Source organism: Gadus macrocephalus, chromosome 7 (genome assembly GCF_031168955.1).
Source record: "Gadus macrocephalus chromosome 7, ASM3116895v1".
NCBI classification, from domain to species: Eukaryota; Metazoa; Chordata; class Actinopteri; order Gadiformes; family Gadidae; genus Gadus; species Gadus macrocephalus.
Genome location: NC_082388.1, coordinates 621,991 through 649,816, shown reverse-complemented (window position 1 = coordinate 649,816; position 27,826 = coordinate 621,991). Strand labels below are relative to the sequence as shown.

Genomic DNA, 27,826 nt, shown 5'->3' with positions numbered 1-27,826 from the left:
CGCACGCGCGTTTGTGCGTTTTCTCCTCAGATACCACGAGAGCTCCCAGAAGCCACGAGGAGAACGGCCGGGAATACAACTTTATCAGTCGGGAAGTCTTCGACAACATGGTGTACAACAACAGGTAGGGACTCTCTCTGTGTGTGTGTGTGTGTGTGTGTGTGTGTGTGTGTGTACTCTCTGGTTGGGGTCAGGTTCCTGATGTTCATGTTTCTATAATGAACACATGAACCCAATGGACCCTCGGTTCTTGTGTCGGATGATCTTCATGTTCTCCAGGTTTCTGGAGTATGGAGTGTTAAGGTTAATGTTCTCCAGGCTCCTGGAGTATGGAGTGTTCAAGGGCAGTCTGTAGACCAGCCCTATGGTCTGGTTCTCTACACCCTGATGAGGTTAATGTTCTCCAGGTTCCTGAGGTTAAGGTTAATACTCTCTAAGTTCCTGGAGTACAGAGTGTTAAGGTTAATGTTCTCTACACCCTGATGAGGTTAATGTTCTCCAGGTTCCTGAAGTACAAAGAGTTAAGGTTAATGTTCTCAAGGCTCCTGAGGTAAAGGTTAATGTTCTCCAGGTTCCTGGAGTACAGAGAGTTATGGTTAATGTTCTCCAGGTTCCTGGAGTACAGAGTGTTAAGGTTAATGTTCTCCAGGCTCCTGAGGTAAAGGTTAAAGTTCTCCAGGTTCCTGGAGTACAGAGAGTTAAGGTTAATGTTCTCCAGGTTCCTAGAGTACGGGGAGTTCCAGGGCAGTCTGTACGGGACGTCCATCCAGGCGGTGAAGGACGTTCTGACCGCCGGCAAGATCTGTGTCATCGACATCGAGCCCAACGTACGTAGAGCCTCCTCCTGCTGCTCCTCCACCTGCTCACCCTAACCCTAACCCAACGTAGGAGCCCCTCCTCCCCTGACCTCTGACCCTAACTCTGACCCCTGACCCTAACCTTAACCCTGGTTGACCTCTGACCCTGACTCTGAGCCTAACCCTGACCTCTAACCTCTGACCCTTGACCTCTGCAGGCCATTCAGGCGGTGCGGACCCACGAGCTGAAGGCCTACATCGTCTTCATCAAGCCCCCGTCTGCGGAGCGGCTCAGGGAGACGCGGCAGGAAGCAGTCATCACCAACGACTACCACGCCAACCGGCCCTTCAAAGTAAGAGCGTTAAGAATGACAACGACTACCACGCCAACCGGCCCTTCAAAGTAAGAGCGTTAAGAATGACCACCGACTACCACGCCAACCGGCCCTTCAAAGTAAGAGCGTTAAGAATGACCACCGACTACCACGCCAACCGGCCCTTCAAAGTAAGAGCGTTTAGCATCTCCAACGACTACCACGCCAACCGGCCCTTCAAAGTAAGGGCGTTTAGCATCACCACCGACTAACACACCAGCCGGCCTTTCAAAGTAAGAGCGTTTAGCATCAACACCGACTAATAATAATAATAATAATAATAATAATAATAATACATTTTATTTATAATGAACTTTATATTCAAGAATCTCAAAGTGCTTCAGAGAAAAAAAACTATTAAAAGGGGGAACCTCAAAGAAAGTTTAGCTAAATGCTCTTTTAAAGAGATGGGTTTTGAGGTTCCGTTTAAAAAGAGCTGTAGTCTGTGGAGCCCTCAGGTGGTCAGGGAGGGCGTTCCATAGTCTAGGGGCAGCAGCAGAAAAGGCCCGATCACCCATGGTGCACAGCTTCGTATGTCGGGTTTGGAGGGTGTGAGTGGATCCTGAACGGAGTGTACGTGAGGTTGTCGGGGGGGTGAGGAGTTCCTGAAGGTAGAGGGGGGCAAGTCCGAGAAGGCACTGGTGGGTGAGGAGGGAGACCTTGTACTCAATTCTGAGTGGGACAGGGAGCCAGTGCAGTGATTTCAGGATGGGGGTGATGTGGTCATGCTTGCGCACCCTCATCAGGACCCTGGCAGCACTGTTTTGAATGTATTGGAGCCTCTGGATGCTCTTGCCAGGGATCCCAATGAGGAGTGCATTGCAGTAGTCCAACCTGGAGGAGACAAAGGCATGGACGAGCTTCTCTGCATCAGCCAGGGTGAGTGATTGGCGGAGTTTGGCGATGTTCCTGAGGTGGTATAATGCTGTCTTACAGAGGTGTTTGATGTGGGTGTCAAAATTAAGTTGTGGGTCCATTTTAACACCGAGGTTGGTGACGGATGTGGAAAGGGGGATGTTTTGGCCAGAGAAGGTGATATTGGTGATGGTGGGGGAGCGGAGCTGATGTGGCGTGCCAACAAGGATGGCTTCCGTTTTATGGCTGTTAAGTTGTAGGAAGTTGAGCTTCATCCACGCCTCTATCTCCTCCAGGCAGGTGGTCAGTGTGGATGTTGGCAGAGGGGCAGAAGAAGTGGGGGTTGTCCTGATGTAGAGCTGTGTATCATCAGCATAGCAGTGGTAAGATAAGCCATGCCTGCTAATGACACTACCCAGGGGGAGCATGTACAGTGAGAACAGTGTGGGGCCCAACACCGAGCCCTGGGGGACACCGCAGGTGACGTTGTTGGTGTGTGATTTTGCTTTGCCCAGGGCAACGTGCTCAGTTCTGTCAGTGAGGTACGAGGTGAACCAGTTCTTTACATTTCCTGATAGTCCAATGGTGTATTGCAGGCGGTGAAGGAGAATATTGTGGTCAACCGTATCAAAAGCAGCTGTTAAGTCCAGGAGGATGAGGAGAGATGGGGAGCCGGTGTCTGCTGCCATCAGGAGGTCATTTGTGACCCTGACCAAGGCTGTTTCTGTACTGTGGCCATAGCGGAAACCAGACTGGAATTTTTCAAACAAGTGATGTTGTATGAGGTGATCCTGGAGTTGTGCTGCAACTGTTTTTTCCAGAACTTTTGACAGAAATGGGAGATTTGAGATGGGCCTGTAGTTGGAGAGGACTTCTGGATCAAGGGTAGGTTTTTTTAATGTTGGTCTGATGACAGCAGTTTTTAATGCAGATGGGATATGGCCGGCCAGGAGGGAGTGGTTAATGATATTGGTGATGAGTGGAGAGACAGCAGAGATGTTGGCCTTCAGCAGAGCTGTAGGGAAGGGGTCTAGTGCACAGGTGGATGGCTTCATTTTCCTGATGACGTCCTGCACCTCTTCCTTTGTGATGCTGGAGAAGGAGCAGAGGGTCTGGACAGAGTCAATCGGTGGGTCAGCAATTGGAAGGGGCAGGACAGTAGTGGTGGAGAGGTGTGAGCGGATGTTATTCACTTTTTGTTTAAAAAAGTTGATGTGCATGTTACCACGCCAACCGGCCCTTCAAAGTAAGAGCGTTAAGAATGACAACCGACTACCACGCCAACCGGCCCTTCAAAGTAAGAGCGTTAAGAATGACAACCGACTACCACGCCAACCGGCCCTTCAAAGTAAGAGCGTTAAGAATGACCACCGACTACCACGCCAACCGGCCCTTCAAAGTAAGAGCGTTAAGAATGACCACGACTACCACGCCAACCGGCCCTTCAAAGTAAGAGCGTTAAGAATGACCACCGACTACCACGCCAACCGGCCCTTCAAAGTAAGAGCGTTAAGAATGACCACGACTACCACGCCAACCGGCCCTTCAAAGTAAGAGCGTTTAGCATCACCACCGACTACCACGCCAACCGGCCCTTCAAAGTAAGGGCGTTTAGCATTACCACCGACTACCACGCCAACCGGCCCTTCAAAGTAAGGGCGTTTATCATCACCACCGACTACCACGGCAACCGGCCCTTCAAAGTAAGTGCGTTTATCATCACCACCGACTACCACGTCAACCGACCCTTCAAAGTAAGAGTATGTTTAGAAGTTCAGCATTGAGGCGGTTTGTTTAAGATTCACAGTTCACTCATGTTTGAAAGTATTTCCACTGCTGAGCACAAACCTCCATAATGAGTAGAGGGTCCCCCTATAGAGTAGATGGTCCCCCTAACCCCTATAGAGGGTCCCATTATAGAATAGGGGTCCCCTAACCCCTATAGAGGGTCCCCCTATAGAGTAGGGGTCCCCTAACCCCTATAGAGTAGAGGGTCCCCCTAACCCCTATAGAGTAGAGGGTCCCCCTATAGAGTAGAGGGTCCCCCTATAGAGTAGAGGGTCCCCCTAACCCCTATAGAGTAGGGATCCCCCTATAGAGCAGAGGGTCCCCCTATAGAGTAGAGGGTCCCCCTATAGAGCAGAGGGTCCCCCTATAGAGCAGAGGGTCCCCCTATAGAGTAGGGGATCCCCTAACCCCTATGGGTCTGTCTGTCCCAGGACCAGGACCTGGTGGACCTGGAGGAGGCGTCCCGGAGGCTGGAGTCCCACTACTGCCAGTTCTTCGACCGTGTGATGCTGAACGAGGAGCTGGGGCCCTCCACCGCCCAGCTACTGGGGGCCGCACAGCAGGCCCAGGACCTCCCCCAGTGGGTCCCGGCCGCCTGGATCAGACCCCCCCAGGAGAGCTGAGGGGGGGGGGGGAAGAGGATAGGAGAGGAGAGAGGAGGAGGAGGGAGAGTGGTGGTGGGGGTGGTGGAGTCGGGGGTGGGGGTGGTGGTGGTGGTTCTGGTGGTGGGGGTGTTGCTGGTGGAGGTGGTGCTGGTGTAGTGGGGGTGGTGCTGGTGGTGTAGTGGGGTACCCGAATGGATACCACCGACATCAACAAGATAAAACCTTTAAGTGCTGTGAACTTCATTCAGTGTCAGGTCTCAGTCGACGGTCACATGATGAGATAACGGGCCGTGTTAATACCTGAGCAGCTAAGGTCCACCACCTGTTGCCTATTGTTCATATCTAGTACCGCAAGAGAGCCTGTTCAGTCAGAAATGACAATGGTTATTAACAGTGATTATAATGCAGTAATTCAATAGAATATCATTATTAGGAAAATTATTACAGTATCCAGCCATAGACTTAATTCATACAGCTGTATGGTTTTAATTAAAGGTTTGGATTTATCTAGTGCGTGAATTAGGATGAGGTAGACGACATCCAGGTAATAAAAGGCTAAAAGGCTCCTCTCTGTTGTTTGCATACTAGAGAACATAATGAATGTTTGGTCTGATTCATGATTGTGACCCAAAGATGTTTAATTGCTTGCCCAATGCTTTTGAAGCAGCTAGATAATCTGAATATTGTTAAATGGTCATTTCAACAAGGGCTTTTACTATAATTCTTGTTTTTGTAAGTTGTACCTGTTTTGTAGACATTTATATTGCATTGTTTGACGTAGTTTAGAGCACATCTGAATAAAATACTGCTTCATATTTAGACAAAGCCACGTATTTAAAGGCTCTTTATTGCTGCTGTTGACATGCTCATGGATGAGGGGGGCTTTTATTTTGAAGGAGTTGGAGGCTTGTCGGGTCAGGGGGCTTTTACTCTGAAGGAAGTGTGTTTTATATTTAAACCAAAAGTAACGTAACCGCTGCTTAAAGTTTAATTCCAGCGAAAATTTACCCCAGGGTCTTTTTCTGCATGAAAACAGATCAAATAAGCCGTCCAGACACTTTTTTCCGTTGATCAACAAGTACAAAGCTCTCCCGGAGCAACGCTAACAACCCAAAAGGCTAACAGTGCATTGGCTAGGGGCATCACGCGAACGCTTCCAAAATCGGCATTTTTTTCCCCATTAACATTGCCCAAAATAGCACCACACCTCTGCGGTAGCATGACCAGGGTCCCTACACATAAAACAAAGCATCAACAACTTGGATAGCATACCGGGAGTTTATTAAAAAATACTTTCTCAAGTCTTTGCCTTACCGTTAGGTCCATGTTTACATGAAGTCGATTACCGAATGCACCAGAGTTCAGTCCAAAGAGGAAAGTTTAGGAATTTATCATTTATATTTATAAACAATATCTGGCGAGTGTTGACTGAGAAATGAAAGGTGTTGCACATGTCAAACTGACCAAATATTTTTACACACACACACACACACACACACACACACACACACATAGGGGAGTTTCCCCACAGAGCCATCCCGCCAAATACAGACATGTTGCCCTAGCTGAGAACATTGTATAATACACTCAATAATTATTCGGATATGGAAAAAAACAAGGCTACACACACACACACTCACAGACACAGACCACATATAACAAGACTCAGGATGTAGTGTCCTGTAGCTCTACATATCTGGAGACCAGGGCTCTACAGTGCGGCCATTTCACTCGCATTTGCGAGCGAATATTTCGGCGTGCGAACGAGAAAAATAAAACAGGAGCACGCGTGCGAGTGACTACTCCACAGCGCACTATACTGTGCGTTCAAACCAAACGCGAAGGGACGAAACGATTCCATACAAAGCAACGATTCCATTTGCAGCGCGACACTTTTGCCCGGCACGGGCGAGCGCGTTCACGTGGATTTCAGGTGGATTTGCAGCACGCCACTTTTGCTCGAGTTGAAATATTTAAACTTTGCTGCGACATTCGCGTGATGACAGCCAATCAGCGTTCAACAGCGTGGCCACTGAGTGACGTTCGTAACGTAACAGCCAATCAGTTTTCAACCGGCCAACCGTTCCCTGCAGTGCAGTCCGGGGTGAACCGCAGAATGGAGGAGAAAGTGATTGTTGCCGTTTGCGACTCCCCAAGCTCTATATAGAATAGTACATAATATAATATAATATAATTGTATACATAATTTCACGGCCAAAAGCTCTGTGCGCCTCCGGATGGCCGTAGCGTGGGGAGCTCTCAAAGGGATTTGGCTTCTCGGGGTTTGTTTACCGGCGTTGTTATGGTTTCCGGTCTTGTGTGTTCCAACGGTTTATTAGGTATCTAAATCGCTGTCTAATCAATACTTCATTCACTGCCTCTTCCGTGGTCATTACAATATTATGAATAGACTGCGTGGAGAAAGTTAATGCTGTTACTGTAGTCGATAAAGCCTCCAAATTCAACCCCCGACTGGTTGAAGGATTTCGGGTGGCTAGTTTATGATGCTAAGAACATGAAAATGTTCTGTACATTTTGTAAGGAAGCCCCATTGGCAATGGCAAGCTCCTCTCTGTTTATAACGGGGAACCCTAATCTGAAACGCGATGCTGTGGTGAAACACATCGAGTCCACTAGGCATTCTCGCTGTCCCGATTTCTATATAAATCGCACCCAGCCCAATAACCCTGGTACGGTGGAAGCCGAAATTGGTGCTGTTTTGTGTAGCATAAATGTAATCTTGTCTATTTATTTGTCTTAATTTTGCTTTAGTAAGTTGTTGCTGTTGGTGTGTGCAATTTCTGCACGCTAATAAATGTTCTAAACAAAAACCTATTGTGCCCCCATTTTTTTCCCCTGTGCTCCTAAATTTTTTAACTTAGGGGCACGAGTGCTCCTGGAAAAAAAAAGTTAGTGTAGAGCCCTGCTGGAGACGCAGCATTGCAAAGGAGGAAATAAAGATCTGAGGATAAATACGTTTATTCATTACTATCACTATATATAAGCCTTATTATAAAGGGTAATGATAGTTTCATGATATTCTCTTGCAAAAAATAATAGTTGTTGAGTAGATCTGGGCCCCGTTTCCCGAAAGCATCGTTATCCTACGTGATTCGTGAAGTGCGTCGTACGAGAGCAAGGTATGTTTTATCAGTCTGTTTTCTGGGAATAATTGACACAAGCAGAAACAAGAAAATAAGCAGTTTTTTCGTTTTGGCAAAAAAACGAAAATCAAAAGTTCAGCTTGTTTATTAGTTTTTTGGTTCTTACTTTACAAAACAAATTTACCACTCAATATTTTGTTTCGGTCGGTGGGCGGGTTCCTCCGATTGGCTAGTGTGCTTCGTTGCCTTGTGCTCTTCAAAATAAAAGTTCTTCCGCCCAAGGCAAAAATAGACACTAGCAGACACAGAGGACCCAATCACCCACAGTCAAGACTGACACGGCTTCAAATAACAATAATAGTATTCATAATGCATCCTGGAATGAGTGAAGCTTGCCTGTTGACATGTTAAAATGACTGTCACAACTGCCATGAGCAAAGAGCAAAACCATTTGTACATAGTGTAGGCTACAGTAGCCTATTGAATATTGAATGAAGTAGATTACTGTACACTCTTTGTCATTGTACAGACTAGAGAATATGATTTGCTTGTACAGCACCTTAAAAAACTCACTGTAGCCTATATTCATAGGCACACCCAGCCTCGCTTTCAATATAGCACACACTCGCATTCTGTAATCACCGTCAATTAATAATAATCTGAAAACAATATAAAATATCTTTCAACAAGAAAAAATAATTTGTTTACTGCAAATGGATATAGATCAACAGATGCGCAATGTTCAGCTGTCAGAAATGTGTTGTTGTGATCACTTGTATTCCTAATAGCTCTCAGGCTGTGAGGAAATCAGCAGATCGCAGCTCCTCTGATGTGAACGCGCACAGAGCGCAAAGAGCGCAAAGATCAGAGCCAGACAATGACCACCGTCGTCATACCAGTTAACTCTGACCGGGGCTTTAGGTTTTGTTGAGCCGGTTAATAAACACAGAGCCTGGATATGTTGAGCCTCCGTCGTAGTAAAGCCCTCAGGTCTACTCTTCATTTAATAACATCATGTCAACTGCACTGAAGTCATCATAAATTCATAAGTTCTCATTTTCAAATGATTATGAATACTATTATTGTTATTTGAAGCCGTGTCAGTCTTGACTGTGGGTGATTGGGTCCTCTGTGTCTGCTAGTGTCTATTTTTGCCGACATTATCAAATGGAAGAACTTTTATTTTGAAGAGCACAGGGCAACAAAGCACACTAGCCAATCAGAGGACCCGCCCACCGACGGAAACAAGATATTGAGCGGTAAATTCGTTTTGTTAAGTAAGAACCAAAAACCAAATAAACAAGCTGAACTTTTTTAATAATAAAAAATAAAACGAATAAAAGTCCATCTGTCCCGTCCGGGTTCTGCATTACGAACTCGTGGGCTACTATACCAGGAGGTTGTAGCGGATCAGCGTGTGCCCGCATCCTCCACCATATGTGGCAACCCGCTCCTCGAATGAGCCGGGTTCCAGGTACAAACGACGCTTGGCAGTGAGGGTTAAAGCCGATCACGCAAGGGCGTAACCACGCATTCTTTGGGGGGGTCGTGTCCCCCCCAATGTTGAGAAAATACTAACCTGTCCCCCCCAATATACAGCAGGATAAAATGTAAAATATATGTTCTCTTTTTATGAACCCTGTCAATGGATCGGTCTCTTGTTATGCAGTGATGTTGCTAGGTAAGCGTCCTGCGTCCCTGACGCATTAAAATCTGAAAGGACGCACTAAACTCACTATCCATGCGTCCCGGGGACGCATCTCATTTTCCCCATGAAAAACGATACATTGTGAACATTAAACAACTCGTGTTTAATCACAGTAACTGGCCAAAGAAACCTTCTTGTGAGCAGATCGGACAAGCGCTGTTTCAACCCTCTGCGCATCTACTCGGCGCAGACGTGATCCCCTGTACAAGGTATCGCGACATGCTAATTTAGCCGCTACCAAAACAACTAGCTCGTCACCGCTGATTTCATTTCAACAATTAAAAATACGAACTTCATAGTAAATAAACCCACGTTTCCACTGCTCGATGCTGTGCTCATTCGTGTCGAATGAGCAAATCAAACAGGATTTTTTTTGCAATCCTTCTGATTGAATATATGTACATTTATGACAAAATCGTGAGGACTAGGCTTGTGACACACACACACACACACACAAACGTGGCGCTCGCGCGGTAATAGCTCATTGGCGCCACCTAGTGATCATTATGTGCAAATGCACAGCCTCTCATTAAAATTACTTAGGGGTCATTTGACCCCTCTTGCGCGCTAGGAGTAAGTAAAAATGGCCCGGCGTTTCTAGTGTTAAACATGAACGGTTGAGTACTCCAGCTCTAACCATATCATACCACCATCAAGGAGTTTAACATTATTAATTTAATTTAAGAAATAGAATAATAATAAAAAAGAAACACATTTTTTTAAACTGGGGAGTCGGGACCCATTGAATTTCTCAGGGACCCACCCAACTCGCCACCTGTGGGTCCCGGGGACTCACTACATTGAAAACCTATCAACATCACTGGTTATGTCTTATTTATTTTCAATTTATTTCCGTTTGTTGAGTGTGTGAATCCCCCCTCCTAATTGTACACTTTTAGTTTGAAACCACCTCGCGACTTTCTGCGTTGTCATGGTTACCCCACACTCTTTCTTCAGTGAGAGCCAAGAAAGTGAAGTTGAGTAATGGAGGATTTGAGGTTACCTAAAAAGCAGAAGAAACTGGACCAACAGCCAAGCATACGCAGTTTTTTTCAGACAGTAAGTAACTTGACAGGCATGCTGAAAGCAGTGGCCAGACAGGGACATGCTCTGGACATGCAGGTGATAAGGTGAGAATTTTGAATATGAGACTAGACAGCCTTACAACATTGTTTATAACCTGGGCCTACATGTCAGCAATACATAAAAGTAGCCTACTTCTAATACAAGCAGAATATATAGACCAAAATGATCACGAAGGTCAGCCACTGTTCTTCTGATAACATAATGACATGTGGTCATGGGTGTGTGGTATTTTTCCATTGGAAGCTATCCTTTTTGCTACAGTACTACTGGAAGAGCATAATTGTAATTGGTAGGTGTGTTTAAGGTCAGTAAGCAACTAACCAAAACAAAGTGTGTGTGTATGTGTGTGTGTGTGTGTGGGGGGGGCGGGGCAGACATTACATTATTACACTATTCCTTTAGATGTGAATTCAAATGGTCAATGTAGTCCTCGAAACTATGTTCTAAATGTCCACATTTTCATATATAAATATAGAATTGTAGGCAATGCACTTAACAAATAATAATAAAAAATTGGACCCCCCCAATGTCTAAACCATGGTTACGCCCTTGCGATCACGGCATTTATTGCAGACAGCTTATAATGCAGTTGCGGTCTCTAGGGCCTTCGTGGGCCTCTAGCTGCTCGCGGACCCGAGCGCTTCCTCCTTCCTCGCCCCCCTCCCTGGTCTTCTCAAATGTCAGTCCTTTTATAGTGGCTCCTCGGCTTTCGGCCAGGTGTCCCCCAATCAAGCTGATTGGGGTTCGGTCGGTGCTCTCCGTCGCCGGCTGGTGGGTGACGGTGGTAACGGCCATCCAGGACCAACCCTCGGGCTGGTCCGGGCCGAGGTTTACGGGGCGGGATGCCACAGTGTGTGTGTGTGTGTGTGTGTGTGTGTGTGTGTGTGTGTGTGTGTGTGTGTGTGTGTGTGTGTGTGTGTGTGTGTGTGTGTGTGTGTGTGTGTGTGTGTGTGTGTGTGTGTTCGTGTTCGTGTGTGGGCCTAGATCTGTGTTTTGAAACACCACATCCCCGGGAGAGAGGAAGAGGGACAGAGGAAAGAAGGAGAGGGGAGTGAAGGAGAGAGGAGAGACGGAGAGGAGGGGAGAGAGGAGAGGAGAGGAGGAGAAGGGAGAGGAGAGAAGAGAGGTGGAGAGAAGAAGAGGGAGGAGAGAGGAGAGGGGAGAGGGGAGAAAGGAGAATGGTGTTGATGATGATGGTGGTGATGGTGAAGTGGGTTAGCAGAATGGATACCAGCGACAACGACGATAAAACCTTGAGGCCCAAGTGCTTTGAACTTTATTCATATCACGTCTTCATTATGTAATATGACTCATGACAGAATCAAGGACCACATTTTAATATCTTAGCAGCTTTAGAGTCCACCACCTGTTGATTATTATTCATATCTATTAAGGCAAGAGACCCTGTTCAGTCATAAATAATAATCGTTATTAACATTGATTATAATATAGTAATTAAATAGATTATAATTATTAGAATAAATATTACAGTATCCAGCCATAGACTTAATACATGCAGTTTGACGGTTTAAATAAAGGTTTGATTTTATCTAGTGACTAGTGCTGTGGGGCTGTTATTTTGAAGGAACCGGAAGCTCGTCGAGTCAGCGGGGCTTTTACTCTGAAGGCAACGGAAGTGTGTTTTACCAACGCCGGGTGACGTAAATATAAACAAACCGTACAGTCCCGCTGCTTAAGACACGGACACCTCATTAACTAACTCCTAATTAACGAACACCTAATTTACTCATTTATATATCAGACAAACACCACCAGTCATGCTCTGACACGTTAGGATGTTTTAGTTTAATTCAGAGTGACGGACTGAGCGGAATGGAAAGACCAAACATAACGGTAACTATGATTAAAGTAACGGAAACCTTAACATTTACAGTATTTATTAACAGTGAAGCTCACTGTATCATTCCTCTTTATTGTGTTGATGTGTGGCTCTTACGTTCTCCATCTGCCTCCAAACTGAAGACAACTCGGCGGAGGGACCTGCCGGAGAAACCCCAGGTCAGTTCATCACACCGTGAGAACCACCCCCAGTCTGGGAGAGGGTCATGCGTTTAGCCCAGCTTCCGGTTTACCAGAATGCACTTCTGGTATCGTACTTCATATGCGCTGTTGGCCCGTTTAAAGTCATTTTAGTGAGAATAATAGAATTACAAGGAAAATAAAATGCATCCCTCCATCGGATATCCCTCTCTTTCACTTGCCAGTAAACTGCCTATAGGCCTCCCATGTAACTAAATGTCCCGCCTTAAACCTGTGTAACTCAGAGTCCCGCCTTAAGCCTGTGTAACACAGGCTTAAGGCGGGACTCTGAGTTACACAGGTGGACTTTCAGAAACACAGGCTGTGTTTCTGAAAGTCCCGCCTTAAAACTATCCAAAGATACACAGGTTAAAGGCGGGACATCGCTTTGGATTGGTTTAAGGCGGGACCTTCACTTACATGGGTTTAAGGCCCGCCTTAGACATATGTAAAAAGCCGAACTGACTTTTCATCTAACTCAAAGTCCCGCATCCCTGCCCGTAACGCCCATATGAGCCATTCGGTCCCTGCAGGGGTACAGTGCGTCTCAGTGGTAATCCACTGTTGTCATAGCAACAAGCTTTAGGTTTAGCCCTGGAGGGATTAATGATGTCCAGTTGAACGTGTTGAATGCTCCTCACTGACTCCTCGGTGGAATGGCGAGGAAATCCACGGTAAGGTCTTGTATTATATGAGTAGAGAGAGTTTATAATCTACGGTAAGGTCTTGTATTATATGAGGAGAGAGAGTTTATAATCCACGCTAAAGTCTTGTATTATATGAGGAGAGAGAGTTTATATTCTACGGTAAAGTCTTGTACTATATGAGGAGAGAGGTTATATTCTACAGTAAAGTCTTGTATTATATGAGGAGAGAGGTTATAATCTACGGTAAACTCTTGTATTATGAGGAGGGGGAGGTTATAATCTATGAGAAGGTCTTGTATTATATCAGGAGAAAGAGGTTATAATCTATGCAAAGGTGTAATGCCTCCTAAAGTAAAGGTGATGCTGGCCTTTAGAAGATACGACTCATCAGCCAATGAGAAGTCTTCATCCTTGTGTGGCTCTTGGCTAACTTGTGCGGTCAAACCATTAATGTAACGTAATGATGACCTCGTTGTTGACTGTTGAGTAAAGCCTTGTGTTTGATGTTCTCTCTCTTCCTCTTCATCTCCTCATCCTTCTCATGGACAGAGGACCCTGCCTGCGATGCCGAGGTGAATTATCACATCTACACAACCATAACATCTACACAATCATCACATCTACACAACCAGCACATCTACAAAACCATCACATCAACACTATCATCACAACTACACAATCATCACATCTACACATCATTTATGTCTTTATAAGAGGCGAGATCTCCATTTCTTAAATTTTTTTATTTTTTTGAGGCATTAAATGATGTCTGATTAACTGAAATATTATTAATCGCATTAATGTCATAGATAACTCACAATTAATCGCGAGCAATCGCGATTAATCACAAATGTTTTTTCTATGCTAAATATCCCTTGATTTCTTTGTCCCATAAATTGTTCTCATTTTAAAGGTCCCATGACATGAAAATCTCACTTTATGAGGTTTTCTAACATAAATATGAGTTCCCCTAGCCTGCCTATGGTCCCCCGGTGGCTAAAACTTGCGTTTGGTGTAAAACGAGCACTAGCTGTTCTGCTCGTCTTTGAAAAAACGGAGGCCCAAGCGCGCTGATTTGGAATGTCTTTATTTAGGACGTCATAAAGCATCTAAGCTCCTCCCCTTACTCTGCCTGGCCCGCCCAGAGACGTTGGCCCGCCAATGAGACACGACCGTGCGAGCGCCACGTGTGTGTGTGTGTGTGTGTGAATGCACACACTGTAACGCAAGTGTTTCTTGTCGGTTATTTGACGTCTCTTGTATTTCTACAACGAGACTCGTGGGGGTTATCTGAGCCATGGTTGAGAAGGAATTGGGGGAAAGGAACTTTGGCTTTGACTCGCTGAAGTACATGAACTGCGACATGCCGCCGGTTGCCGCGAGGCACCATCGCCTGGCAGCGGGCAGCCGGCAGCGCGCGGTTCAGTCTACTTCAGGTTGATGTGAAAGTGGAAGAACCAGAGACGTCGCAGAACCCGACAAAGTCGTTTGTGATTCATAATATCGTCTGGAGGAGCACACAGCTTTTGGCCATGATAATATGTATTATATGATATAGATATCTATGTATTATATGATATTATTTAGATGCAGAGCTCCAGGACTGTAACGCAAGTGTTGTACACTTCCTTGTTATTTGGATAACCCTTCTGCTTCTGGTGTTATGGTGCATAACACGTCGGACTCTCGTCTCTGGTATTTCTACAACGAGACTCGTAGTGGGGGTTATCTCAGCCAAGGTTGAGAATGAATTGGGGGGAAGGAACTTTGGCTTTGACTCCCTCAAGAACATGAACCACGACATGGAGGAGAAAGGGATTGTTGGCGGCGAATGTCTCCCGCTTGAGCCCCGCTGAGGGACCACCGCCCGGCAACAATCCCTTTCTCCTCCTTGTCGCGGTTCAGTCTACTTCACATTGATGAGGACGTTGAAGAACCAGGAACGTCGGAGAACCCAACGCGGTCGTTTGAGATTCATAATATCGGCTCACACAGCTTTTGGCCGTGATAATATATATTACATGATATAGATATCTATGTAGGCTATATGATAATATTTAGATATAGAGCTCCAGGACTCCCGTGTGTTCTAGAATATTTACAGAACACGGCTAATGGCTGTGTGCCAGGGATTAAAATTAACGACGTCCCGTCGTCCCGGGGACGTAATTAATTGTCATCGGGAGGATTTTTATTCTCTCTCGGGTCGACTTCGGGACGAAGAGAATTGGGCACTGACTTCATTTTTCTGTTTAAGTTTTCAACACTTTCTGCGATGTTCGCGATCTGTGGAAAATACTTATTTAATGGAAAGGGCTTCGTTCAATTGGCTGGCGCGCTCGGGTTTGTGTTGTTCAGTGAAACAGCGGGGGTAAAATCCCCCATTCGTCAGGCTTTCTTGGTTCACTGGAGAAGGCGGGGCTGCGCACGGAGTCAAAAAAAAAAAGAGGGCCGGCCCACCGGGAGACTGCCCGATCTCCAGCCTATGCTGCAGAGCGAATTTAAATCGCCGGCAGAACGGCCTGGGGGTCTAAAACCGTCATTTATCTAAATTTAATTTATCTAAATTTCATATACATACATAGCATTTCACATTAATCGCAATTATTACATTGGTCTTCTCAATGCCATGGAACGCTCCGTTCACTTGCATGGGACCTTCACAACTTCCGGCGGTGAATTATATTTGATAATTACCCTTGCTAAGTATAATCATGAGTATAATTGACCGCTGTCAAGGAAAACAACAGATTTTTCGCCTCTAATGAAGTCTTACTCCGCAAGTTCCGGTAACTTGTCAACCCCAGCGTCTTCGGTTGCTAAGCGACGTCAGTGTCTTTGGCAGACTATTTCTCTGCTGATCAACACTACGAATGCTGGTGGTATCAAATAAATTGTAAAAAGACACACCATGTGAAGTTATTGTTTCGTTTTGGCAAGTAGCCGTGTAATAAGCGGGATATGTAGAGAACATCGCCGGTCATGATCGAAAATAATCCCCTTCAGGGCGAAGCAAGTTCGCCCTGTCGGGGCTTATTTTCCCGATAATTACCGGCGTTCTATACACTATCCCTTTTTACATACCTGCTGCTTCGGGTTTGCCTTAGTAGGTGCATTGAGAGGATGAGCGGGCGAATCCGCAGTCAGTGCGTGTGCATGATACGCAGGTTTATCCAATAAGTGGTAGTGTACCCGCGCACCATTGGCATGTATGCGCGCTTGTCTCTATGTGCGCTTGTCTCTGTGTGCGTCTGTGAACGAGAATGACAGGGAGAAAGATTGCTACGCGGAGATGTACAAACAGAACGATATTTATATTTCAAAATCGCTAAAACGTAAAAAAAAAAATAAGCAGAATCAATTTGTGGCGCTCGGTGTTGATTCTGTGGCGCTGCGTCACACATTGTTCTATGCATGGGAGACTGCTTGCTCCCGAATGTTTTTGTGAATGAAGACACCCGCATGCAAGAATGAGTTCAAGTCTGAGTGTAGGCTACAAGCGCGATTAACTATTTACAAGTGCAAAAACGCAACATATTATTTATTTTGCTGACCACTTGCTTTTTATCCCGACAAAAGCCTCGTAAGGACAGTTCCTCTGGTCTCTCGTAGATCGCACCATCTTTCTTTGTTTAATGCGACTGCATCACCTTCTCTTACATGGTCAGCAGCTCGCAGATTCCTTACTTTTCAGTTAGAACTGCTCATGATGATATGCTGCGTTGTCTCTTTGCAGACAGCGCAACATGTCTACCCAAGCCCCCCCCCCTTGAACCGCGGAGCCGTCGCATTTACATCAGAATGAAACCCAATAAACCGCCAATGTGTGTAGGGTCCGGGAGGGTAAATTGGGGTTCTAGCTCAAGCAGGCAATTTACCTCGCGCAGTGTAAACGTGCGGACCGTGCCGCAAAAAAGGCGTGCATAAGATGGCATATTAGGCAGTCTCGCGCTGCTCGAGAGGCAAGCAGTGCGAGAGCCTGCTGCTCTGCGATCACAGGCGCAAAACTGTGGTCATGTAGATAGACCACAGTTCTGCGAGGGTGTTGCTTGTCATCTGGAAATAAATATATTATTTCATCAACATAATGTATTGTGTTTTTATTATATTATCAGTAGGCCTAAGTAACGACTCAAAATGTAAAAAATATTTATGATAAAAATTCCGGACGATTCGGGACGGTTCAAAATGTTTTTCGGGACGTTTCCGGGACGGTGGTGAAAAAAAGTTAATTTTAACCCCTGCTGTGTGCGCCTCGCCATTGCAATACATCCACTGTAAACAGAGCGCATGGTACCGTGGCTGCAAGCTGCTCAGGGCCACACCCCCACCCTCCTCCTTGACCCGCCTCGCTCCTCCTCATTTGCATTATAGCTACAGACACCAAAACAGCGCATTTGGGGGAAGCTCAATGTGCGACTGGCTCGGAGTGGCTGTAACTCTGCACCACGGCTGAATTTCGGGAACGTCTTTGAATACTGTGTTAGTTGCCCACTAATACCTATATTAAAGAATACATAAAATAGCATGTCATGGGACCTTTAATGCTCTTATCAACATGGAGAAGTGCATCGGCTTGGCTTGTGCAAATGTTTTTTTATTGATAACAACATTGGCATATACTGATCAAAACAGGACGATACAAAAAAAAAGCCAATATAGTGCAATTAAACGATGAACATACGAACATACTGCCTGGAACATTGCAGTCAGGCTACTGCTTCTATGTTTTGAGCAAAAGTAAACAAGGAAAATAAAATAAGTAAAATAAAATAATTGCGTTAATCGCGCGATAAAAAAATTAACGCAGTTAAAATTGGTTTGCGTTAAGGCCGTTAATAACGCGTTTAACTGACAGCACTAATATATATATATATATATATATATATATATATATATATATATATATATATATATATATATATATATATATATATATATATATATATATATATATATATATTCAAAACAAACAAATATGGAAATTATTTAGCAAATATCAACAAAGTTACTTTGATTTAGGGCTGCAACTAAGGATTATTTCATGGATGATTAATCAAACCATTCTTTCCTCAATGAATAAATGTCTGAATTAATTGTATTAATTTCCTTGTAAAATTTAAAAAAACCTCAACAATCACGTGATGCTCTATCTGAAAGCAGCCAAGAAAACCTAAAGTAGTCATTAGATATGATCTATTCAAATATTTGAATTGAACAGCAACATTAAGCATCAAATGTTTGTTATTTGCAGTTGTTGTTTTGTCGATGACCACTCTGAGTTTATCTTAATGTTTATTACCTCTCCCCCCCTGTTCGCTGAATTGAACATGAAGCCAGGACTCAGCCGGTAAGTTAACCGCCTGCTGCTCATCAGTCAGTCAGTCAGTCCTCTGCTGAGTTATGTTTGTAACACTGGTCTGCTCCCAGTAGATCTCCCAGTCCCCAAGACTAAGAAGAAACGATCGAAGAAGGTTCCCAGTGGGGTGGACAATGTGGAGGGTGAGACGCACGCACGCACACACACACACACACACACACACACACACACACACACACACACACACACACACACACACACACACACACACACACACACACACACACACACACACACACACGTCATGGAAATAATTTCCTTTAACAGATATTGCGTCCTCCCCATATTGCAGATGTCAATAATCAAATCAGGTAATGTTTACCCAAGACACAGAGTTCCCTGTGTTCTCATCGAGCAGAAGAGTGCACAAGAGGATGTCCTAACCCCTGTGACCGTTTTACCCAAGTACAAAGGTTAACATCACGATTGATTCTGAGGAAGGCAGGCCGGTTACCCATAGAAGAGGGTTTAGATTTAGACGCCACTGAGGAAGGTAGGACAGCTGACCAGATCACAAGGGTTAACATTTTGATTGACTCTGAGGAAGGTAGGACAGCTGACCAGATCACAAGGGTTAACATTTTGACGGCATCACTCACTCCAACGGTGAGGTTACTGAACCAAGCACAAAGGTCAATACGTAGACGACACTGAGGAAGAGCAGGGTGGCAAGACAATACACGGAATGGAAAACAAAGACTATTCGACTAAAAGGTAGCAACATATGAATTTTTCCAACACAACACACACACTAACCCTAATGTGTAACATATAAGGGCCTTCTCCTTTAGACCCCGGGGTAGACATGTATCCGGTCAGTCAGTGTAGTAGTAGATGTAGTAGTCGTGGTTAGTGGTAGTCTAAGGCCGAATCTCGATTCTTCCCCTTGCCCCTTTTGCTTTGTCTTTGTCTTAACCCTAGCACTTGCAAGTGTAAGGGCCAAGGGCTGAGATCTTTCCCCTATGAAATGAGACGCCACTCGGTTTCGGGTACGTCATCATTCATCGTCGCCAGCTGGCTGCCCCGTCACCAGAGCGCCGAAACGCCAATAAAAGCCAGAGAAGAAGAGCGATATATATATATCTTAGATGCTGCCGCCATCGTTGAAGAGTTGAGGGTGTGTGTAGCATAGTGGTGAAACGGATCAGTGTGTCCACGGTTCGGTTCAGATAACCGTTTTGGGCCTCGGTTTCGGATACGGTTCGGATTAGGATCATGTCCGTGATAGTAAAAAGGCGGACTTTTTTTTGACGGAGGGTTTGGGGGAGAAACACAAAAATGAATGAGACCCACAGTCTATTTGCAATGTGTTAATTGACTGCAATCAGACAATTTGCAAGGCTTTTTTGTGCAATAAATGTTCCCCTAAATGCATTTGAAAACATGGTGCACTGAGTGTAACATAAGGGTTAACGGCCGACGAGGCTTAGAACTCTGGCGACGAGCGCAACGAAGTTTAAAGCCCAGTTTGTTTTGAACGCTGACAGGCTGAAGGGAGGGGCGGGAAAAGTCTCATTGGCTCGGGCAGCACTGGAGAGAATGCATTCCGCTGGGTCCTAAACACCCTTTGTATCGGACGTAGGCTACAGTAGGCAAAATACGCTACATAAGGCAATGCCTTCATGAAACCGAAATCCGCGGATCTCCAGAATGCTCCGAACTGTGGTAAACGAACCGAACGGATTCGGATACAATTCGAATCCGCTGCAGGCCATCTAGCTGGCAAGCTACCATATAAGCCAATGGAGTGGTGGTATACGCGCTAATTGTATCCTAAAACTACAGTTTGAAAGCTTCAGTTAAGACCTACAATACTATGCATCGTTCGTGTAGCACATTTCAGATCAAACCGAGTCATTATAAACATATAAAAAGTTGTGTAGATAGCTGTAAAATATTCCTCGCTTCAAGCAGCCATGTTTTTTTTTTAAAATTCCCGGTTTCGCCATGTGCTCTGGGATAGCCCTTGGAGGAGCAAGTGAGCTCTCAAATCATCTTAAAAATAAGGGGTACATAGCACTCAATCTTATCCCTTAATCTTGATCAAATTGGGTAGATTGAGACACCACTAGCTCTCACATGAACGCGCAACTTCAAGGGTAAGGGGGAAGATAAGGGGTAAGGGGAAGTATTGAGATTGGGCCCAAGTGTCCTCTCGTAGTAGTAGTAGTGGTAGTAGTAGTAGTAGTGGTAGTCTAAGTGTCCTCTCATAATAGTAGTGGTAGTAGTAGTAGTAGTAGTAGTAGTAGTAGTGTTAGTCTAAGTGTCCTCTCATAGTAGTAGTGGTAGTCTAAGTGTCCTCTCCCAGTAGTAGTGGTGGTAGTGTTGTTCTAAGGCAGGGGTTCTCAAAGTTTTGACAGCTGAGGGTCAATTTAGGGACCCAGAATTTGACTGAGGGCCACCAAAGGACAAACAAAAAAATATAGGCGGGAAACGCCATTAGCATTCCAGTGGTGAAAAAAAAACATTGCACCGTGGACCTCTGGGAGTGAGGTCTAAATCACGAAACTGAGATTCATCCTTTCAAAGTAATGTACAGTCGGATTAAAACTAACAAATGTAACAGGATTTCATTGAAAGAGAGAGTCGACTTTTCTCTTTATATTTATTTATTTTTGTTTAAATTAATATTGATAATAATAAAAAATAAAATTTTCTTTCTTTTCTTTTACTTGAATTGTGGGCTGCCAGGAGTGTTTCTGCGGGCCGCCATTGGCCCGCGGGCCGCACTTTGAGAACACATGTTCTAAGGTGTCTCCCTCTGCCTCCAGACCCCGGGGTGGAGATGGAGCGGGTCCCCAGCCAGGGGGCCTCCCCTCTGGGGGACGCCGTCACCCCCGACCTGGGCAGTGACGGAGGGGCCACGCAGCGCAGGAGGAGGAAGAAGAAGACCCCCACCTTAGGTTAACACTCTGCATGTTATCATGTTAGCTTTCACATGACATGTCATGACATGACAAGACAGGTCACGTCATGACAGGTCATGTCATGACAGGGTTGGGGGTTAGGGTTAGCAGTAAAGACTGTGCTAGGGTTGGGGGTTAGGGTTAGCAGTAAAGACTGTGTTAGGGTTAGCAGTAAAGACTGTGTGCTAGGGTTGGGGGTTAGGGTTAGCAGTAAAGACTGTGCTAGGGTTAGGGTTGGGGTTAGCAGTAAAGACTGTCTGCTCTCTCAGCATTCACAGATTTGTTTGCACACCTGCGTACAATCACTGCCCTGATTATAAGGCTTTGGTCACTACCACTAGTCACCACCAGGTGCCATTCCTCATGCATTAAATGAGTAACTAATTAAAGTTATATGGTTCGACAATGGCAAACACATGTTGATATCACATGTCATGTTATAACATTAAACATGTTATGCATGACATGTTGAATGTGAATTACAAGGCTGTGTGTCTCTCTGTGTGTCTCTGTGTGTGTCTCTGTGTGTGTCTCTCTGTCTGTCTCTCTGTGTGTCTCTCTGTGTGTCTCTCTGTCTGTCTCTCTGTGTGTCTCTCTGTGTGTCCGTCTGTCTGTCTATCCTCCAGACCTTGCAGAGGACCAGGCTGAGCTGGTGAACGGCGACCGTCTGGACAACCTGACGGACGTGGAGACGGAGACGGTCAAGAAACCAAAGAGGAAGAGGTGAGCCTCACTTCCTTAGTGTCGGCCAATCAGACGCAGCCGGTCCTCCGAAGGGAAGCACTGGGGAGGGAGAATCTGTCATCTGAAAGACATCCTCATTTTAACGTCTCCTGGGTCTTTCTGGTTTCCTCTTCCTCCTCCTCCTCATCCCTTCCTCCTCCCCTACTCCCTTCCTCCTCCTCCCTCCCTCCTTCTCCTCCTCCCTCCCTCCCTCCCATCCTCCTCCTTCTCCGCTACTCCTCACTCCTCCCTCCTCCTTCTCCTCTTCCTTTCTCCCTCCCTCCTCCTCCTCCTCCTCCTCCACCTCCCCTCCCTCCTCCTCCTCCTCCTCTTCCTCCTCCTCCTCTTCCTCCCTCCTCCTGATCCTCCTCCTCCTCTTCCTCTCTCCTCCTCCTCTTCCTCCTCCCTCTCCTCCTCCTCTTCCTCGCTCTTTCTCCTCATCTTCCTCCCTCCTCTTCCTCCTCCACCTCCTCCTCCTTCTCTCCCTCCCTCCTCCTCCTCTCCCTCCCTCCTCCTCCTCTTCCCCTTCCTCTTCCTCCTCCTCTCATCCTCCTCCTCCCCCTCCTCTTTCTCCCCTTTCTCTTCCTCCTCCTCCTCTTCCTCCCCCTCCTCCCTCCTCCTCCTCAGGAAGTCCAGGCAGGCAGAGCCCCTCCCCCCTGAACTGGATGTGGAGGAGGATGACATCATCAGTGACTCCCCCCCCTCCATCCCCCAGCATGCACTGTTCTCGGCGCCGCTGGGCCAGAGCCAGCCGGTGGGGAAGGTCTTCATCGAGAGGCACAGTGAGTCGCTTCTACTGGTCCTGATGGTTATACTGGTCCTGATGGTTCTGATGGTTCTACTGGTCCTGATGGTTCTACTGGTTCGACTGGTTCTGATGGTTCTACTGGTTCTACTGGTCCTGATGGTTCTACTGGTTCTGATGGTTCTACTGGTTCTGATCATTCTACTGGTTCTACTGGTCCTGATGGTTCTACTGATTCTGATGGTTCTACTGGTTCTGATGGTTCTACTGGTTCTACTGCTCCTGATGGTTCTACTGGTCCTCATGGTTCTGATGGTTCTACTGGTTCTGATGGTTCTACTGGTTCCACTGGTTGTACTGGTTGTACTGGTTGTACTGGTCCTGATGGTTCTACTGGTTCTGATGGTCCTGATGGTTCTACTGTTTCTGATGGTCCTACTGGTTGTACTGGTTCTGATGGTCCTGATGGTTCTACTGGTTCTACTGGTTCTACTGGTCCTGATGGTTCTACTGGTTGTGCTGGTCCTCATGGTTCTACTGGTTGTACTGGTCCTACTGGTTCTACTTGTTGTACTGGTCCTGATGGTTCTACTGGTTCTACTGGTTGTAATGGTTCTACTGGTATTGATGGTTCTACTGGTTGTAATGGTTTTACTGGTCCTGATGGTATTGATGGTTCTACTGGTTCTGCTGGTTCTACTGGTTCCACTGGTTTTACTGGTTCTACTGGTTCTGACCTGGGCTATTAGCTACACAAGTCACACATTTATAAAATACACTCATCATCTACTGGTTGTGTAGAACCATGTGTGCTCTATTGTTTGTACTTTGTGCGTGCCTTTGTGCGTGCCTTGTGTCTGTGTATGCATGCTCATATTTCAGTATGTATGCTTCTATTTATGTCTCTGTCTCTCCCTGTCTGTCTGTCTGTGTGTCTTTCTCTGTCTCTCTCTCTCTCTGTCTCTGTCTCTGTCTCTGTCTCTGTCTCTCTCGCTCCTTCTCTCTCTGTCTCTGTCTCGCTCGCTCGCTCTCCCTCTCTCTCTCTCTCCCTCTCTCCCTCTCTCCCTCTCTCGCTCTCTCCCTCTCTCCCTCGCTCTCTCCCTCTCTCTCTCAGAGCGTTTCCAGGCGGCAGATCGCTCCGGTGCTGTGCAGCGGTCCAGCGACCAGACCGATGACCTCATGGACCAGCAGCAGTACTGGACCACCAGGGACGTGGCCCTCAGGGTCCACGGGGGCTTCCGGTAAACACCCCCCCTGTAGTCCATCACAGGGTGTTTAGGATACCCCGCCATTTTGAGAGGAGAGGAGGAGGAGGAGCAGGAGGGGAGGTGGAGCAGGAGAGGAGGAGAAGGGGGAGGAGAGGAGGAGGAGGAGGAGGAGCAGGTAGAGGAGAGGAGGGGGAGTTGGAGGAGGGTGGAGGAGGAGGAACAGGAGGAGGAGGAGGGAGGGTCTCCTGTCGGGTCCTCAGTGTGGTCTGGTCTCTCTCTGGTCCTCAGTGTGGTCTTGTCTCTCTGGTCCTCATGGGGCTCTGGTCTCTCTCTGGTCTCTCTCTGTGCCTCAGGGTGGTCTGGTCTCTCTCCGGTCTCCCTCTGGTCCTCATGGGGCCCTGCTCTCTCTCTGGTCTCCCTCTGGTCCTCAGTGGTCTGGTCTCTCTCTGGTCCTCAGGGGGCTCTGGTCTCTCTCTTGTCTCTCTGGTCTCTCTCTGGTCCTCAGTGGTCTGGTCTCTCTCTGGTTCCTCTCTGATCTCAGGGTGGTGGGTCTCTTCTCCCATGGGTTCCTGGCGGGCTATGCGGTCTGGAACATGGTGGTGGTCTATGTCCTGGCGGGGAAGCACCTGACGGGGTCCCTAGACCTGCTGGTCCAATACCACGGCCTGGCCTATCCCGCCCAGTCCCTCACCTACCTGCTGCTGGCCCTGAGCACTGTGGCCGCCTTCGACAGGTAGGACCTCCACCACCTTCATCACCTCCATCACCACCACTAACACCACCACCACCACCATCCCTATCTCAGCTCAGCTTTGTGAAGGGTGTGAGTGGGAGGGGTTTATAGTGAGTGGGAGGGGTTTATAGTGAGTGGGAGGGGTTTATAGTGAGTGGGAGGGGTTTATAGTGAGTGGGAGGGGTTATGGGTGAGTGGGAGGGGTTTATAGTGAGTGGGAGGGGTTATGAGTGAATGGGAGGGGTTTATAGTGAGTGGGAGGGGCTATGGGTGAGTGGGAGGGGTTAATAGTGAGTGGGAGCGGTTTATGGGTTAGTGTTAGGGGTTATGGGTGAGTGGGAGGGGTTTATAGTGAGTGGGAGGGGTTTAAAGTGAGTGGGAGGGGTTTATTGTGAATGGGAGGGGTTTAGAGTGAACCTGGTTCATGGGTTCATGTTGTGAGAGGGTGAACCTGATTCATGTCTTCATGTTGTGACAGGGTGAACCTGGTTCATGTTGTGAGAGGGTGAACCTGGTTCATGTGTTCATGTTGTGACAGGGTGAACCTGGCGAAGGGCTCCTTGGCGCTGAGAGAGTTCCTGACCCTTGACCCCATGGCGCTGGCCTCGTTCTGTGAGACCAACAACACAACTCCTCTTCTACACACTCAGTTATACACAACACTTTAATAATCGAACCTCTCTCCTTCTGTGTATGTGTCCTTCTCTCAATGCCTCTGTCTGTCTGTCTGTCTGTCTGTCTGTCTGTCTGTCTGTCTGTCTGTCTGTCTGTCTGTCTGTCTGTCTGTCTCTGTCTCTGTCTCTGTCTCTCTCTGTCTCTCTCTCTCTCCAGTATATTTCTCGGCCCTGGTTCTGTCTCTCAGTCAGCAGATGACCAGTGACCGGATCAACCTCTACCAGTCCAACAGCAGCCTGTGGTGAGTTAACCCTAACCTGGTTAGATCAACCTTTACCAGGCCAACAGCAGCCTGTGGTGAGTTAACCCTAACCTGGTTAGATCAACCTCTACCAGTCCAACAGCAGCCTGTGATGAGTTAACCCTAACCTGGTTAGATCAACCTCTACCAGTCCAACAGCAGCCTGTGGGGACTTACTGGTCTAAGCCTCGTTAGATCAACCTTGTTACGTGGACCTCGTTAGGTGGACCTCGTTAGGGAGTGGACTCTAATGAGAGTCCACTCCCGTGCAGTTCTCACGTCTGTTGCATTACAATATGTTTAACTATATAAACATAGAGGGTTAGTTATTAAACCAGGTTATTAGAACAATATGTTTAATTATATAAACATAGAGGGTTAGTTATTAAACCAGGTTATTAGAACAATATGTTTAACTATATAAACATAGAGGGTTAGTTATTAAACCAGGTTATTAGAACAATATGTTTAACTATATAAACATAGAGGGTTAGTTATTAAACCAGGTTATTAGAACAATATGTTTAACTATATAAACATAGAGGGTTAGTTATTGAACCAGGTTATTAGAACAATATGTTTAACTATATAAACATAGAGGGTTAGTTATTAAACCAGGTTATTAGAACAATATGTTTAACTATATAAACATAGAGGGTTAGTTATTAAACCAGGTTATTAGAACAATATGTTTAACTATATAAACATAGAGGGTTAGTTATTAAACCAGGTTATTAGAACAATATGTTTAACTATATAAACATAGAGGGTTAGTTATTAAACCAGGTTATTAGAACAATATGTTTAACTATATAAACATAGAGGGTTAGTTATTAAACCAGGTTATTAGAACAATATGTTTAACTATATAAACATAGAGGGTTAGTTATTGAACCAGGTTATTAGAACAATATGTTTAACTATATAAACATAGAGGGTTAGTTATTAAACCAGGTTATTAGAACAATATGTTTAACTATATAAACATAGAGGGTTAGTTATTAAACCAGGTTATTAGAACAATATGTTTAACTATATAAACATAGAGGGTTAGTTATTAAACCAGGTTATTAGAACAATATGTTTAATTATATAAACATAGAGGGTTAGTTATTAAACCAGGTTATTAGAACAATATGTTTAACTATATAAACATAGAGGGTTAGTTATTAAACCAGGTTATTAGAACAATATGTTTAACTACATAAACATAGAGGGTTAGTTATTAAACCAGGTTATTAGAACAATATGTTTAACTATATAAACATAGAGGGTTAGTTATTGAACCAGGTTATTAGAACAATATGTTTAACTATATAAACATAGAGGGTTAGTTATTGAACCAGGTTAATATTTAACTAGTGTTTCTTATTGTACTGAAGGACACCAGGGAGGGAGGGCGAGGTGATGCACCCCTGGGTGACGGTGAACCTGGTGGTGGCCGTGCTGGTCGGCCTGGCCTGGATCTTCATCTCCTCACAGCCAGAGACCGACTACACTGAGGGTGAGGGGGAGGAGGGGGGGGGGGGGGGGGGGGGAGAGGAGGAGGAGGAGGAGGGGAGGAGGAGGAGGAGGGGAGGAGGAGGAGGAGGGGATGAGGAGGGGGAGGAGGAGTAGTATGTAATGATCTCTGTAACGTTCTCCTCTCAGGGTACCTGATGTCCATGGAGGTGGAACCAGAGTACAAGACGGAGATGACAGCATGAACACTCTCCTTGACCTACCTTTAAAGACCTTAAATACCCTTTATAGTCCTTTAAAGACCTTAACCTACCTTACCTTTTAGATACCCTTTATAGACCTTTAATTACCTTTTAAATACCCTCTATAGACCTTTAATTACCTTTAAATATCCTCTATAGGCCTTTAACTACCTTTGCCTACCTTTTGAAGAACTTTTTCTACCCGTACCTTTTAGATACCCTTTAACTACCTTTATAGACCTTTAACAATGTTTATAGATGCCAATCATGTATATTGTTTTGCACATAGTTGATATTTTTTACAGTATTTTGCCACCTTGTGTTTTGCTTTAGTTGATATTTTGCACAGAGTTGATATTTTTACAGTATTTTGCCACCGTGTGTTTTGCTTTGTAGCCGATTATTTTATATTTTTATCAAGATGAAGATAGAAATGCTTTTCTTTTTTAAATACAAACAGAACAAAAAACCCTCAACACATCGTTTGTCTAATTTGTTTGTTTTTATG

General features: G+C 45.7%; 2 protein-coding genes across 6 annotated transcripts in view; both read left to right on the top strand.

The window, feature by feature from the left end:
- Positions 1 to 4,455, top strand: part of mpp4b (MAGUK p55 scaffold protein 4b) — a 40,509-nt gene extending 36,054 nt beyond the window's left edge. For both annotated transcript variants that reach the window (XM_060055485.1, XM_060055484.1), the window contains 4 exons: positions 31 to 124; positions 719 to 827; positions 1,016 to 1,150; positions 4,246 to 4,455. In XM_060055485.1, coding sequence (XP_059911468.1) covers positions 31 to 124; positions 719 to 827; positions 1,016 to 1,150; positions 4,246 to 4,437 — 530 coding nt within the window. In that variant the 3' untranslated portion in view covers positions 4,438 to 4,455. The remainder of the gene's footprint in view (positions 1 to 30; positions 125 to 718; positions 828 to 1,015; positions 1,151 to 4,245) is intronic.
- A 7,490-nt stretch (positions 4,456 to 11,945) lies between these two features.
- Positions 11,946 to 27,794, top strand: LOC132460691 (transmembrane protein 237B-like). 4 transcript variants are annotated; one of them, XM_060055537.1, is made up of 14 exons: positions 11,946 to 12,171; positions 12,301 to 12,336; positions 13,554 to 13,576; positions 18,341 to 18,354; positions 18,438 to 18,506; positions 21,156 to 21,287; positions 21,917 to 22,013; positions 22,641 to 22,795; positions 23,873 to 23,999; positions 24,508 to 24,699; positions 25,238 to 25,311; positions 25,531 to 25,615; positions 26,998 to 27,119; positions 27,266 to 27,794. In XM_060055537.1, exons 1-14 carry the CDS (start codon positions 12,151 to 12,153, stop codon positions 27,319 to 27,321), a joined length of 1,203 nt encoding a protein of 400 aa, XP_059911520.1. In that variant the 5' UTR covers positions 11,946 to 12,150; the 3' UTR covers positions 27,322 to 27,794. The 4 variants fall into 4 exon arrangements, with proteins under 4 accessions (XP_059911520.1, XP_059911519.1, XP_059911522.1 ...); XM_060055536.1 differs by having other exon boundaries at positions 18,435 to 18,506; XM_060055539.1 differs by lacking the exons at positions 11,946 to 12,171; positions 12,301 to 12,336 and adding an exon at positions 12,903 to 13,031.
- Positions 27,795 to 27,826: the final 32 nt, after the last annotated feature.